The sequence below is a fragment of the Ziziphus jujuba genome, chromosome 11 (genome assembly GCF_031755915.1).
Source record: "Ziziphus jujuba cultivar Dongzao chromosome 11, ASM3175591v1".
Lineage (NCBI taxonomy): Eukaryota > Viridiplantae > Streptophyta > Magnoliopsida > Rosales > Rhamnaceae > Ziziphus > Ziziphus jujuba.
This window is the reverse complement of record NC_083389.1, coordinates 10,705,108-10,719,857: the sequence shown is the minus strand read 5'-3', so window position 1 is coordinate 10,719,857 and position 14,750 is coordinate 10,705,108. Positions and strand designations below refer to the sequence as shown.

At 34.1% G+C, this 14,750-nt stretch overlaps 3 protein-coding genes and 1 non-coding gene across 9 annotated transcripts; 2 read left to right on the top strand and 2 right to left on the bottom strand.

Moving 5' to 3' along the window:
• Positions 1-1,255: 1,255 nt before the first annotated feature.
• LOC107432334 (probable plastid-lipid-associated protein 13, chloroplastic) lies at positions 1,256-5,737 on the bottom strand. Of its 2 annotated transcripts, none has more exons than XR_009634960.1 (8): positions 5,391-5,737; positions 5,169-5,290; positions 4,985-5,068; positions 4,725-4,821; positions 4,238-4,454; positions 2,426-2,478; positions 1,689-2,027; positions 1,256-1,567 (listed from the first exon to the last, which is right to left on the bottom strand). XR_009634960.1 is itself a non-coding variant. In XM_016043452.4 (8 exons), exons 1-7 carry the CDS (start codon positions 5,640-5,642, stop codon positions 1,932-1,934), a joined length of 921 nt encoding a protein of 306 aa, XP_015898938.3. In that variant the 5' UTR covers positions 5,643-5,737; the 3' UTR covers positions 1,256-1,567; positions 1,920-1,931. The 2 variants fall into 2 exon arrangements, 1 of the variants encoding a protein (XP_015898938.3); XM_016043452.4 differs by having other exon boundaries at positions 1,920-2,027.
• Positions 5,738-6,010: 273 nt separating this feature from the next.
• On the bottom strand, positions 6,011-6,083 carry TRNAA-UGC (transfer RNA alanine (anticodon UGC)). Its single transcript has one exon. It is a non-coding gene; the product is annotated as a tRNA-Ala (tRNA).
• Position 6,084: 1 nt separating this feature from the next.
• Positions 6,085-10,859, top strand: LOC107432337 (DNA polymerase delta small subunit). 5 transcript variants are annotated; one of them, XM_060813065.1, is made up of 14 exons: positions 6,085-6,281; positions 6,597-6,723; positions 7,405-7,511; positions 7,607-7,733; positions 7,978-8,085; positions 8,339-8,454; positions 8,541-8,624; positions 8,963-9,031; positions 9,118-9,214; positions 9,288-9,354; positions 9,428-9,555; positions 9,829-9,930; positions 10,062-10,129; positions 10,577-10,859. In XM_060813065.1, the coding sequence occupies exons 1-14, from the start codon at positions 6,216-6,218 to the stop codon at positions 10,631-10,633; spliced, it is 1,323 nt and encodes a 440-aa protein (XP_060669048.1). In that variant the 5' UTR covers positions 6,085-6,215; the 3' UTR covers positions 10,634-10,859. The 5 variants fall into 5 exon arrangements, 4 of the variants coding, with proteins under 4 accessions (XP_060669048.1, XP_060669049.1, XP_015898943.3 ...); XR_009634997.1 differs by having other exon boundaries at positions 6,098-6,281; positions 9,118-9,189; positions 9,263-9,354; positions 10,051-10,129; positions 10,577-10,625; XM_016043457.4 differs by having other exon boundaries at positions 6,117-6,281; positions 9,118-9,189; positions 9,263-9,354.
• A 572-nt stretch (positions 10,860-11,431) lies between these two features.
• LOC107432346 (uncharacterized) lies at positions 11,432-13,397 on the top strand. Its single transcript, XM_016043468.4, has 2 exons — positions 11,432-11,953; positions 13,098-13,397. Exons 1-2 carry the CDS (start codon positions 11,618-11,620, stop codon positions 13,185-13,187), a joined length of 426 nt encoding a protein of 141 aa, XP_015898954.1. The 5' UTR covers positions 11,432-11,617; the 3' UTR covers positions 13,188-13,397.
• Positions 13,398-14,750: the final 1,353 nt, after the last annotated feature.

The window sequence follows — 14,750 nt, the reverse complement described above, 5'->3', positions numbered from 1 at the left end:
AAATATTTTGATATCTCTAGTATTATTGATGATATTACATGGATGATATGTTATTTTTTAATTGATAGACAAATAAATATATCTTACATATTAGATGAGTAAATACTTGAAATGATAAGTATAATTCAAGATAAATTAATAATATAAAGTCATAATATTTGGTAAATTATTTGGTAAACTATTTGATATCTTTAGTATCATTGAGTTTTAAATAGTTTTCAATGTGGTGATTTTTTTTTTTTTTTTCAATCTTGATGCTAATTTCTTCAAATTTAAAGCACGAGCTAAAAAAAGTTTTGTCATGGAAAAAGGTGAAAGTCATTGGAAGCAGATGATTTTATATATATATAAATATATATAGCGACATAAATATAAAAAAAAAGCCACCATCCATGGGAATACAGAAAAAAATTTAGTGCAGCATATAGCACCCAAAAAATTAAAAAAAGAAAAAAAAATGTAGGACAAAGGTTTAGCATTATTATATTTGAAGTGGGAACAACGGCGTCAGTGGAAGTCAACATTATGGCTAAACTTAATTTGCAAATTGCAAATACTGATTTCATGGGCGGCACCAAATTACCATACCCTAAAAATGCCTCTCACATATAATTGTAACTTAAATTATAGAATGCCACTTCACATTTAAATCACCCATCTTGCACCATCATGGTGCGATTCACTTTTGTAGAACAGGTTTTTTGTTTCTTGTTTTTTTTTTTTTTTTTTTTTTTCCTCTCTTCTTCAAAAGAGTATAGTCTTCGTTTCAATTTGAAGTACCTGATCATCACCAAGGTCCTAAACCCCACTTCCCATAATTAACTATATATTATTATTATTATATATGATTGTGGGATATCATACTATTTACAATTCTAATGGTAAAGAGCTACTTGGGAAAGTAAATTGGCACATGTTAGAAGCATTTGAAATTCCAAATTAAGCAAAAAGACGAGGATTATTCATCAAAATAATAATAATAATAAAAAGAAAAAGAGACATGGCTTGGCCATGAAATTTCAACATGGTTTTTCGAGTCCAGTCACCCGAGATCGCCCAAGTGAACAGTACTTGGCTTGGGCAATGTAAACTAGAAGATCTTCATCAAAGAGACAAGCTCAAAGTAACGTATGGATGAATTTGTCAAAACTGTGACAAAACAGCCAAAGAGAGACCACCGGGGGAAAAACATGAATGTCAACTACGGTGACTTGTATGTAGACGGTCCAGAAAGATTGTCTTATTAAGAAAAAAATAAAATAAAATAAACAAAATAAATAGAGTTGTTTAATGGTTCTAAAATAGTAAGATCGTATACAAACAACCTACCTACAACCCCAAACAAAAATATTACTATAAATACAATAAGAAAGGAGAAAAAAATAAAGTGGGTTTTCGGGGTATGTAAAAGGCAAAACTTGAGAATTTAAGATGAGATGCTGTGGAACTTTGATTAGCGAGACAGCTGGAGCGACATTTTAGTCAAGCAAAACATGTCATTATAGTCATAGATGTTCACACTGCAGACCGCCCTTTCTGATTTATTTATTTTATCTTCTTCCTTATCCTGTCCAGTAAAATTACAGCAAATCAAAAGAAGGCAAAACTACTACAAATTGCATATTAGGTGGGGAATTGCATAGTCAAATAAAACCCACACCACTGGAAAAGTATGCCAAGATACTGACCCTGAAAAACTTGTCAAATTTTACGGCATCAACCACACACTCCATCCTAGTCAATAGACTTGAATTTCATACATACGTATAAGTTTCACTGGTTAATGAGTGACCTTAGATTTTCTTGTCATGCCGATTGTAGAAGTTACACAAAAAAATGACAAAGTAAAAAGAATCTTATTGAAAGTGGACGCGGATTGTAATTTGACAAACAGACGAAGAGAAAAACAGATCCCATACATGAAAGTATCTTTAGCTCTCATACTCGGCGATGGAGTCTGCCAAGGGCGATGCAGGTGCATCCAACCTTGTAAGAACCTCAGGGAGTCCAGTGGTATCTCTTATTATCTGGGTCAAAACCAATAAAAAGGTTCAGAACATATATGAGCTTGTCTACCGCTCTCAACACATCAGAATATTCCAAAATCCAACTACAATTTTGACAATACATGAACATGCTCTTTTTTCTTGCATCTAAGGCATGTGCCGGTCTTGCCGCCTTATTATTTTTACTAAGCATCTAAAGTTACTAGGTTCAATGACCCATCACAAATGCCATGCATTTGGTGAAAGCAAAGTTAAAACCTATTACCTTTGCTATATGGGTGACAACTTATGTTTACATCATAATCATCTACTTCTAAGCACCAGCACTTCAGTAGAAGTTTATACTCCTTAAAGAGCAAATGGTAAATTGAAAATTCAAAATGATCTTGATGGAACGAGAAATTAGCAAAAGTACTTACAAGTATCTCATCATCAAGGTAAGAAATCATGAAGAATCTCTGGTACGAGCCATCTGCAGGTATAAACATAAAAACTTAACATGATTTCATAGTAAGCACTACGTGAATCTACAGGCTAAAGTAGAAGAAAGCATCTTTAGATGCCAACTGAACTTTCTCCCTATGCACAGACAAACTCTGTGTCTTCTTGTCTCAATAAGAAATAAAAATGCATGTCACAGAGGATAACATGTTCACTACCATCCTATGCCTAAAACTGGGTCCTGTTACCAGTTTTAGGATGATAGTGCCCACTTTGCAGCTGCAATTATGGTGATAGATTAAATGCTATGTATGACAACAGCAACCCATTATCATATTTCTAAATTATGACCTGCAATGAGGCATTTGCAGTTTCATAGGAGACAACTATACTATTACACAGTAAACAAAATGAACTACCATGCCATATCACCATCAGCCAGAATGATAGATCCTATTGCTGTATGCGTTCATGATCATAGATTATAATTATATGCCATCCATGACAAAACCAACCAACATCCTGGTTTCCTAGCTATACTTACAATATCTTATCTAGTAGAGAAAGCGATAGAGATTGATTGCACCATACCTATATTGAAACAAAACAAGCCAACCCTTCTCCCAAACTCACAAAAACAAAAAGGAGAAAATTAAAAACTGGCGTCTGCCAGGAAATAACATTTCAACTGAAAACTTTTATGTTCAAAAGATATCTGGTTTACAGCACTTGAAGTCATGCTTGGAACTCAACTAAAAGAACTTGTTATATATGGGTATGCGACATAAACTCATGCTGTAAAGAGCTTTTGAACAAGACAAATGAGAAACAACATACTGGTAGAGGATAACATTGTTTGGGAAGACTTAAAAATTAAAAGGGTATAACAAAAAGTTAAACTAAAGATGCTAAGATGGCAATGCAGGAGTACCAATGCCTTAGTAGTTGGTTAAAATGAAAGATGAACAACCTATAGATGCCTAACATTCAATACAATACCTCTTTCTTAAATATTTGACCTTGCCAGTAGAAATTTTATAAATGCAAAATTACACAGAGCAAACCTCCCAGCTGATATCAAACCATATGACCAACTACTAGTAAGGGTTCTGAACAATAATCCTTCCCCTTGGATTTTGGCATTGCATCGTTTCCCACACGTACAGCATGAAACCCCCCAAAATAAAAGGATATAACAAAAGAAAAAATTATCAAACTCACAGAACTAAGCTATTGGAAAGAGAAAATGAAGAAACAGAGTTATAATAATCAATTTCAAAGGAAAATAAGTATGAATGTCTGCAAAATTTTAAGACAGACAAGGTAGGTTCCAATAACTAACCAAATTCTTTAGTTATTGCAAGTCAAACCCATTGTAGCCAAATAGAGAACCATGAAAATAAGGAGCAGTAATATAAAACCAATCTATGTAGACAGCAAGGAAGAAAAGTTGGGAACTGCCAGTGTCAAAAACAAAACATATTAATTATAAAGTTGCCAAAGGTACAGAACCCTTTGCATTTTAGTTAATGGCAACATATGGAACAATTTACTTGCAGAAGGGCTGAGATACAGTTGCTCAAAAGGAATTTACAAACATCTTTCTGTCCCCAAAAAGACAGGTGTTTCAAGTTCAATATAAAAGACCAAAAATCATTACTTGACACGTTGTTAATAAATGAGTACATACAATTAGAACCATTCATTAAAAGATTGATTGAGAACTAGAGGTTCTAACTCAAATAAGATATTAACGCAAAGGTCAAGAAGAAAAACATCAAATATCTTACTTAAGGGGATTTTCAGTCCGCCGGCAAGAGCATCCCGAAGAGGAACAGGAAGTTGTTGTATTGTATTAACTGCTTGGCCAAGTGCACCTTTTAGCTGCTCCGGTACTCTTTCTTCAATAACCTTTGGTGTTTCAAGGATCCCTTCAACATATTCCTCTTTCAATCGAAGTGGTCCCTCAACAGATAGTTTTGATGATAGAGTAACTTTGTTTTCTATCTGTCATTAACAAAGGCAAAAACTTAGGATGATAGCGTAAACCAGCTTTTCAGTCAAGACTATAAATTCAAACTACACTACAGAAGTTATCACGAATTTAGTAATGATAAGATCAGGCACAACTAGATGTATAAAATAAGTTGCAGAACCTAATAAAGCTTATTGTCTGTCAATTACATCATTTGAACTACTCTGTTACAGTTAAAATCAAGGGAAAGAAAAGATTGCTTCATCGATTGAGCAAACACATTTGCAAGGTAGTCGAAATACCGAGTTCAAAAATTTCAAGTTGGCTGTTATCTTAGCATAGCCATCCTTGATTGTGACGTCCATGTTTGACAAATTAGCCAAATTAGAGGGAAATCTCCTGCAATAGTGAGAAGTCGAATAAACAAATCAGCTACTTTCGATTTCAAACAATTTTCAATATATATATATATATATATAAAGTATAAAATTTTCAACCATGTAAGTCATACATGAAGCTTAAAAAATAGAAATAAATAAAATAAAATAATAAAAGAACTCACTCAAAAATGAATCTGGCAGCAAATAAACCAGGGCTTCTAGACTCAAACCACTCGAAATTCCAACGACCTTCCAAGAAGGGCGACCTGATTAGCTTAAGGAACAAGTAAACATCCAAATAAACAAGGCCAAGCATGTTTTCAAATGCTCTTTTTTTTGTTTTAAATGTATAAGAAGAATTTTTACGTTGTTGGACGAGGTGTGGGATTGAGCCGCTCAAGCCCAGTTATCCTCTCATTCACATCGATTCGCTGCATATCCGTTGTCTTTCCAGCCACTAAAGCCTCGAAACCCCCAGAATCCTTAAACTGAAAAACCCAAAAACCAAAAAAAATTGGTTACATTATTATGATTCATCGAGCTTAATTCCGAAATTGAAAGCCAAAAATGGTACTGCTCTAAACTCACGGCAAGAAGAAGCGATTCTTTAGCGGAAAGCCTCTCCATTTCCTTGGCATAGGTGGCCGGAGCTCCCTGTACGGCCTGCTGAACCATTGCTCTGCTGACGGATCTCCGGCCAATTAGCCTGCCGCCGGAGCTCCTTCGGTCAGTCTCCGGCCACCAGGAGATACAGGAAGGAGAATTGGCGGTGGTAGTTGATGAAGAACAACCAGAACGGATGGAAGAAATTGCAGAGAGCGAACTTTGTAGAGACGCCATTGGAGGAAGTGAGTTTAAAAACAAAACAAAAAACTCCGTGAGATACGGAAATTATAGTGAACAGTACAGCCAAGTTTGGCACTCTTTTTGTCTTCTAGAGACGGAGAAGCGAGGCTGTAGCTGAGATAGAGGGGTAGTTTCGTCAGCTAAAATTTAAATAAAAATAAATAAATAAATAAATAAAACAAAAACGGCGTAGACAGACACTCGTGGTGTGCGGTGGGTGCGATTTTACTTTACCGTACTTTTGTACTTTTCCTTTTAAGCATGTAAAAATGCAAGCTTTGCCTAGCTGTAAATTTTATTTTATTAAACCAAAAAAAAAATAGTACATATTGAAGTAACTCTGCTTTTTTCTGAAATTGGGCTGGAGATGCGGGGTATCGAACCCCGTACCTCTCGCATGCAAAGCGAGCGCTCTACCGTTTGAGCTACATCCCCGTGTTGGCAATGCTTTTCGATTCTTTTTCTTTTGAATAATATCTTTGGTAAATGCTATACAAAGAGCCCTACTGAGTAAGTGAGGAGCGCGAGGGAGCGTAAAGTTGCGGTCTTGGTTCTGTTTTCCCGCCAATGGACGCCATGGAAATCGATTCGGAGAAATGCTTCCAGAGAAAGCAGTCCACCTACAAGTCGCTGGTTGGTATTTCTTTTCTCTTTCTTTCTTTCTCTCCACGCACAAAGTTACTTTTCTTCCCCTTTAGCTCTCTTTGTTTGCTTGTGGAGAAACAATGAGAACATGTTTCCTCACCACAAAAAAAAAAAAAGTTCGGAACTTTAAGACCTCAGTCCGCATGTTTTTTTTTTTTTTTTTTTTCTCAAGGTTTCCTAGCAACCAAGTCCAATTTCATGTCTAAATTGATAAAGTTTGATGAATTTCTTAAATTTGTAATTTTGGTTTTCGGGTTTTTTTTCTTTTTGAAATTTTATCTTATATTATTGCTGGTGTTGTAGGATGAAACTTTTGAAATTAAGGAGAAGTATGGGGGTCAGCAATACAGCCATATCTACTTTGCTCGTCTCCACATGATGAGGACTATAATCTATTCCCTCGTTCCTAATTGGAAACCCCATATACCAGGTTTTGGCAAAGACTAATTTCTTTTTTTGGTAATTGCCTTTGTTTTTTTTTTTTTTTTTTTTTTTTTTATTTTTTAATTAGAGGTTTTACATCTTTCTTCAGTGTTTTCTTCAATCTGGTGTCTGGCTTTATGTTTTGCAAATCTTCAATTTAATCTACATCCAAGAAAAAAAAAAAAAAATCTTCATTTCAATCATGTTCCTGAATATTTGAGTTTTGGGTAGGTTTGGAATGGTATTTTCTGAGGTTTTATTTGCGTTTTGTATTTTGCAATGAAAAGAGCAAAGAAAAAATTTGTTGACGTTTATGACACATTACCTATATGCTATAGGTTTGTGGTTGGATTGGCTATAACTGTCAGATGGTTTGGCTTTTGCATGTTTTTGTAGAAATTTGCATTTCAAATATGTTCAGTAATTAGGCTCGCAGTATTCATAAGGTTAAAATTCTTTTAAATTTGTTGGTGATATCAGGTTATATTTGCCCGAAGATGTTACCCATGTAACTGGGTGGGATGTGGGCTGAAACTTTTGTTTTCACTACTTTTTTGGCTGCTGTTTTCCTTTTTCGTTGGTATTTAGGTATCAGATGAATTGCGGTTTTGGTGAGATGGTAAAAGAACTGGTAGGTAGGTCGAATGGAATAGTTTTGGGATAATGTATTCCATGTTGTATGTTGCAGTATGCAAAATTTTGGGAATGGAAAAAGGCAAAGAATGCATCATTGTTGGAACCCTGTACAAGCATATGAAACTCAAACCTTGTATTCTTGATGAATACTCTAAGGAGGTATTGCAGTTGTCTTGATGAATGTTTAAACTATTTGGCTTTTGAGAGGCAATTGGGTCTTTAGAAACAGAAAAGTTTACAATTGTTATTTACAGAGATCTGTCACACCACTTGTCAAGCCACATAATTTTATACACTCGGATGACTACCTCATTTTGGAAGATGAAAGTGGAAGAGTTCATCTTGGTGGCAGTGTGCTTTCTCCTTCTATTTATGTGTCAGGTCTGTATCATGAGCAGAATACCTTTAAAAAACAAAGAGTAATGTCAATGAAATTCTAGATGCCATGATCACTTCACTCGTCTACATTATTCATCTTTCTATGTATATCAGTATATACTAGTAGTGGAAAGACATCATTCAGTTATTTCTCCTGTTTTGATTTCCTTTCTTATTTTTTCTTTCCCATTTATAATTATTGATTTGAGGCATGCTGTTTTTGGAATTAACATGAGACAAGTGCCAGGGGTTGTGTTTGCTTTGCATGGAAAGGAGACAGATGCTGGTGACTTCTTAGTTCTAGATTTTCTAGAAGCTGGCCTACCACCCCAGATTGAAAAGCCCCTTAAATCAAGTACAGTCTGTAATTTTATGAAGCACACAATGAAACACATGCTGGAGTTTTCTGCTTGTCTTCATCCTTTTTTCTGCAATATAACTAAGTGGGAAAGCATATTTTATTTGAAGCTGTTTGTACTTAATTTATCTTAGAAGCCGATTATCTCTATAGAGTCCCCAGATGCGCGCTTTTTTTTTTTTTTTTTTTTTTTCCCTTTTTTTGGGTATCGGCCCCTTTTATCAAGCAACTTTTGTTTGGCTGCTTGCAGGAGAAGACAAGTATGTAGTTCTTCTTTCAGGGTTAAACATTGGGAGCAGCTCTTCTAATCCTCTCCTGTTTCAGCTTCTTGTTGATCACATAACTGGACACTTGGGAGATGAAAAGGTTCATACTCTCTTTTCTGTCCAATTTGTGCTGCGATGTAACTGTAAATTTTTCTTCCTCACTTTATAGAACTATAAATTAAATAGGAACAAGAGATTGCAGCTCAAATAGTTCACGTTGTAATTGCTGGAAATTCTGTTGAAATTCCTCGTGGACTTCTAAATGGACAGGTAAGGCGAGATATATTTTTTTTTTTTTCATGAAATCTACGGATGGAAGCAGATTCAAATTTTGACATATTTGATTGAGTATTGTATTTGCATTTGAGGGATAAAATTTTCCTATTTACTACAAAAATATAAATTAAATAAAATCCTTCCTGTTTACTAAAACAATAAATAAATTAAACGATCAAAATAATGGAAATGGAAATAATAGGATCCCATAATTGATTTCTTATAGTAATTATATGTTGCTTCCTAGTGAGGTTATGATAATCATAAGATTTATAACCCTGAAATGACAAGTATACATTTTCTTTGGTCTTTATTATTTTTCATGTTTGCAGAATCTGACTGCAAAGGATCAATCAAAGCTTTCTGAGCCTATTAAAGAGCTGGATATATTTTTAACTCAGGTTCTTTTCATCATTTTGATTATTATTAATACCTCCTTAATGTTCCCTTGTCACAAACTGAGTTGCTTATAATTTACTTGTGCTAGATTGCAGCAGGTTTACCTGTGGATATCATGCCAGGTCCTAATGACCCTGCAAATTTTTGCTTACCACAGCAGGTTCTATGTCCTTATAAGTATACGTGTATTATCTGCTTCATTTGGTTCGTTACTAATATCATTTATCTTTCAGCCTTTGAACAGATTTCTTTTCCCAGGTTCATCAGTTTACAACACATTTAGATCTTGTCCTAACCCCCATTGCTTTGAGCTTGATGATATCAGGTAAAAATGTGGATAAAGCTTTCTTTTAGCATTAATTAAGCTTGATTTATTTTGACATTTTTTTTTTTTCCAGATTTCTTGGAACATCAGGTCAGAATATAGATGATCTTGAGAAGTACTCAGAGGCACCTGATAAGATTGATTTTGTAGAGAGGACATTAAAGTGGAGACATCTGGCGCCCACAGCGCCTAATACTCTTGGTATAAATTTATGTCTTTTGCTTGTGTTTTAATCTTTAATTTGGATAACTTTGGTTGATTTATTTGTTTATATTCCAGTGGTCTTCCAAGTCATTTTCCTCATTTGACTTGTCTGGCTTGGAAATATCAGCTAGCTTGAAAATACTAAATAATTTGATACCCTCTATTCTTATTCAGCCGAAGCAAATGTGGAAACTGTATTAATTTGTTCAACCTTTTTATGAGATTGTGTTTCATGTTTTAATTAATAATCATGTTATTGATATCTTCCAGGGTGTTATCCTTTCACCGATAGGGACCCTTTCCTGATTGAGAGTTGTCCTCATGTTTACTTTGTCGGTAATCAGGCCACATACGATAGTCGCCTTTTAAAGGGTATTTTCTTTTACAGTGACAATTATGAAATGAAAATATTACTGTCCAAGTAATTGAAAGAACAAAAATTATGTCATTTTTGTTTCTTTCTTTTAATGTGTCATTTGATGAACTTGGTAGTCCAAATGTAGGATCGGAAGGGCAGGCAGTGAGACTCATTTGCATTCCTAAATTCAGCGAGACTGGAATTGCCGTTGTGGTGAGCTGTTTTATCTTTCAGCTTGCAGATGGGTGTTTCTTTTTTTTATTTTTAATTTTTATTTTTTTAGGTCTTCTCTGAGATTTTTTTGTTCATAAGTTTAAGTTTGATACTTCCATTCCATTATTAATGGGGAAGAGGCCTTTAATTCTATCCAAAGGGGCAAAGATCTGAAGTTTTTAAGCAGATAAATAACCATATTAGTTGTTCAAAACATCAACGTCATGTATTGAAGAAAGAAGAAAACAAATTAAATAATATATATATATATATATATTTATATATATATATATATATAATTAATAAAGGAAAATTGAGAATAGGGGAAACCGTGAGCTTTGCTTTCCTAACAGAAATTTTATGTATCATGCTTTGCAGATTTTCATGGTTTTGTGTTTGAACTTTTCTGCATTTGTATGTAAACTGATGTCTCTCACTATTCTGCAGCTAAACATGAGAAATCTTGAATGTCATGCTCTCAGTTTCGATACTCAGTTCATGTAATAAGAACATGATAACGAAGTTACGTAGTCCGAGTTTTCAATTTTCCTGAAGCCAAACTCCAAGTGGTTACCATCGGAAAATTTGAGATTGTAGAATGTAATCTAAGCGATTTTTTTTTTCAGGGATTTTCCCTTTTATTTATGAATTTATATTCTTCCGATGTGGCAGTGTTAGCAAAGATGGTTAGTATGTATTCAGACTTTGATATAAATTTTTCTTTCTTATCCATTTTTTCTTTCCAGAGATTAATTTTCTGCTAATAAGATCCAGATATTAAATTTACCTACTATTCCACTTAAATGAATTTACCTAATTAGTATCCTGTGGCAAGGTCTTTCTTTTTCGGGTTGCTTGCCCTTTTAAGAAATAACTTCTCTTTTATGGAAAGTGTTCAACTTTTTTTTTTTTTTAATATAATTTGCTATTAATTAAATTATATGAAGAAATTTTGGACGGTCAATAATCTTCTAAAGCAACAAACATGAAACTACCGTAATAAGAGTGTAGGATTTCTTTCTTTCTACCCGTCCCTTACAAACCCATAAACCGTGGCCCAAACCCCGACCCGATCCCAGTGATTGCATTATTAGTCAGTGTCAGAAAAAGGAACATGGGGGGAGCGCAAATGCAGATCTTATAATTAACGAAATTCTGAATATCTTTTGCGTTATTATTATTATTAGTGTTGGACAAAGTTTGCCATCGTTATTTTGTTTTTGCACTGTTTTTTTTTTTTTTTTTTTTTTTTTTGTGTGTCTATTTTTCCATCCCCTAACGGCTATATCTTTCTCATTCCCCCATTATTCAAATAATTCAACCCCCTCCTCCACTCTAACGGTCCATTTCCCACTAAAATAAACCCAACCCATCACTAAAAAAAGAAAAAACAAAAACAAAAACAAAACAAACACAGAAACCCACCTCCACCATCCATTGCATTTTCTCTCTATTACTCACTCTCTCTCTCAAAGACTAAAAAATTTAATGGAGTCTGCTAATAATGTGCAACATGTAAACAAGAAGTCCTCCGACGAGTTACTGAGAAAGTTTGCCGAGATGGGTTCGGATTCAGGAGAAAAGGCTCCACCGAAGAAAGAGCTCCGGCTATCGAAACGACGCCGGACGAGAAGCCGAACAAGTGGTGGATGTGAAAGCCCATTAAATGGTACCAATAGCTTAGTGGAGAGGAGGTCTTTGCTTCCTCCTGGTGGCAGCAGGAAATCGGCATTGCTAAGACAGCTTGGGATTCATGGCAGCTCTCATCTCAGCCTCAGGGCTAGAGATTTTAGGAACAAATCTCTCTTGGGCACAATTGAGAAGGTCAGAATTTTTATCAACATGATTTATTAATTGTTGAAATCTTACTTTTCCAATAGAAATTCACTTTAAATTTGCCCAGCTAGTTTGGTAAAATACATTGATATATAATATGTTGGGGTATTTGGGAAAATGGGAAATGAATAATAATTAATAAACTGGTTTTCCTGTGTTCCAAGGCAATTGGAGATTTCAAACAAAAAACCCCATCTCTACCTCAACTATTTCGTTTCAGGGGTTTTTTTTAATAGTTCACACACCGAAGCGTACCTGTCTGTCACTGTCTTTCTCTGTTACGAGGACTTAAAAGCTCTGGTACAAAGTTTGGTCCAATGTGCCAGCCAAACTTGGGGCAGATCCATTTTTCTGTGTACAACTACCATTACTAGCAAAGGGACCAGGGAAAATTAAAACCATTTCCCACTTTTATACGGAAAAATAACTTTGATTGGTCTATGAAATTTTCTTTCTTTCTTTTTTTTTTTTATCTGATATAATATAATTTTTTTGGTGAAGATATGATATAATATGATTGGTCTATGAATTAGTGGTAGAAATACAATTATTTCCATAGAGATAAAAGTGAAAGACAAAAACAATAAAAACCTTCCAAATTGGTTAACGTTCACAACAACTCAATAATAAATTACGAGGTGTCTTAAATAATAAATTAGAGGCTCATTAACATTATTAGGACCATATTCTTGAATATACCTTCTTTATGATTATTAATTAAATTGTGTTGTTATGTTCACTGTTGCTTATATATTTATTTTTTTTGGTAAATCACTTTTGCTGATATTATTATACTTTGTATTTAGAGCAAAATCAAATGGTAAAATACAAACCAGGACTGCCTTTTTTTTTTTTTTTTTTTTTTTTTTTTTGGGGGTAATACAAACCCAGTACTGCTCCTGTAACATGTTTGCACCTCCATTTTCTGAATAGAAAATTATTGCACATGAAACAGAAAATAAAAGTCAACTTTATTCATTTTGAATCTTATGCATTTATTTTATTTAAAAAAAGAAAAAGAACAAGAAAAAAAGGTGGTGGGTTTTTAACATTACTTCACCTCGAGCTTCTCACATGGTTGCTTATTCCTTTTGGACCTTTTCGTTGGGTCATTTTTAAATGCTTTTTGCAGACATGGCGTAGAACCATAGAAGGTGCTTCGAAGGTCTTTATGGAAAAGCATTACAATCGCCACAAGCGTTTGATAAATGATATGGTCTAGCCTCAGAAGGCCCTTTCTTCTAGCATATTGATCAGGAACTCAGGGGAGAAGGAAAAAAAAGAAAGAAAAAGAAAAAAGAAGAAACAAAACAAAACACTACTCAGCCTCTGTAAATTCCACATCAAATTTTATATTTATTTATTCTTTTGAGATATTGTTTCTTTTATGTATGAGAAATAAATGAAAGTTGAACCCCACAATTTAGATTCATTTATTGCAGAAAGTTCTTTTATCAATTTTGGGTCAGAGGAAAAACTCGACCTCTCCTTGAGAAAGTCTTCAATTAGATGAAATATTATACAACACGATCAATAACAAATAAAACAAACTGATATTGATACCCACTAATACTCAAACTTAAACCCAGTTAAATATCTAGCAATAAACAAGCAAATCCAACAAAACAAAAAATGTTATGTGTTTGTACAATACCATTTGGTTTAGGTTGAAATCTTATATTGAATTATTGTAGGGGTAATATGATTGAACAGGTCATCTATAATTGAAAATCCAATAAAACCCATATGCTTTATCGCACTAGATTTACCAATCCAAATAGAATGGAGGTCATACCATTGGCCAAAAGAAAATTTTCTATCTAGATTCTCCTCAAAAAACAGGGAAAAGAAAAAGAAAAACTCTTAAAAACTGTACACGTGACATTGACCATGACCATAAATTACAACCGTGTGATGGGATGTGTGTGTAGCAACAACATCTTAATTGCAGCAGCAGAGCTATTGACTGTGTGTGCCTTACACCAACCATGAATGGATTTACGAGAAGGATAGAGACTGGATTGGATTAGAAAATGCAGGTAAACATTCATCACTGAATACTGTGACTAATAAACCCCTTGTGAGCTTTCACTTTTCACATGGCGCTTGTGCTTCTCTCCTTTTGTTTTTGTTTCTGGACAACAACATGCCTCTACCTCTTACCACTCTCCAAACCACAAAGTTGGCTTTTCCATAACTCCCACTTTTCTCCTTATCACACGTGTCCTGTTGTTTGATCAGACGGCTATTAGAGGTTGAAGTTGAAAAAAATGAAGATAAGTTATATTGCTTATTATCAAAGAGGACTTTTGCACATGGATTGTGAATTGAGTATCCATAGTATTATTCATTTTAAATGAAAGTCAATTGGGTTCCTTTAGTGGCTATGAACAAGATCAACTAAAAGTCTTTTGGTTGGACCCAGTTTTTTTTTTTTTTTTTTTTTTCTCTCAGATTAATTGAAAGAATAATTTGCAAAGGTTATAATTTGATATGGGATTTTTTTTTTTTTTGGCGCCTTTAATTCTGATGAAAAACCCAAAACAAAGTTGGCTTTTGCTAACCCTTTGTACGTATATAACATATGTATATATATAAAGTGATTTATAAATAAATTAATGTTATAATCGTACACGTTTATTGAGTAATTAGAAGAGACTCCGAATCATTCACCCAAAAAAAAAAAAAAAAAAAAAAAGAAGAAAAGAAGGGACTCCGAATCTGCGGCTTTATTTAGATCTCAATTTTTTTGTTTTTTTTTTTTTTTTTTCCCCCTTTTTTGGTT

Coding starts and splice junctions, on each gene's coding strand:
- LOC107432334 (XM_016043452.4), bottom strand. CDS start 5,642: ATGGCGTCTCTACAAAGTTCGCTCTCTGCAATTTCTTCCATCCGTTCT. Junction 5,291..5,390: donor AAGAATCGCTTCTTCTTGCC/GTGAGTTTAGAG, acceptor TGGGTTTTTCAG/TTTAAGGATTCTGGGGGTTT. Junction 5,069..5,168: donor CCCACACCTCGTCCAACAAC/GTAAAAATTCTT, acceptor TAAGCTAATCAG/GTCGCCCTTCTTGGAAGGTC.
- LOC107432337 (XM_060813065.1), top strand. CDS start 6,216: ATGGACGCCATGGAAATCGATTCGGAGAAATGCTTCCAGAGAAAGCAG. Junction 6,724..7,404: donor TTGGAAACCCCATATACCAG/GTTTTGGCAAAG, acceptor TGTATGTTGCAG/TATGCAAAATTTTGGGAATG. Junction 8,455..8,540: donor GACACTTGGGAGATGAAAAG/GTTCATACTCTC, acceptor TAAATTAAATAG/GAACAAGAGATTGCAGCTCA.
- LOC107432346 (XM_016043468.4), top strand. CDS start 11,618: ATGGAGTCTGCTAATAATGTGCAACATGTAAACAAGAAGTCCTCCGAC. Junction 11,954..13,097: donor TCTTGGGCACAATTGAGAAG/GTCAGAATTTTT, acceptor TGCTTTTTGCAG/ACATGGCGTAGAACCATAGA.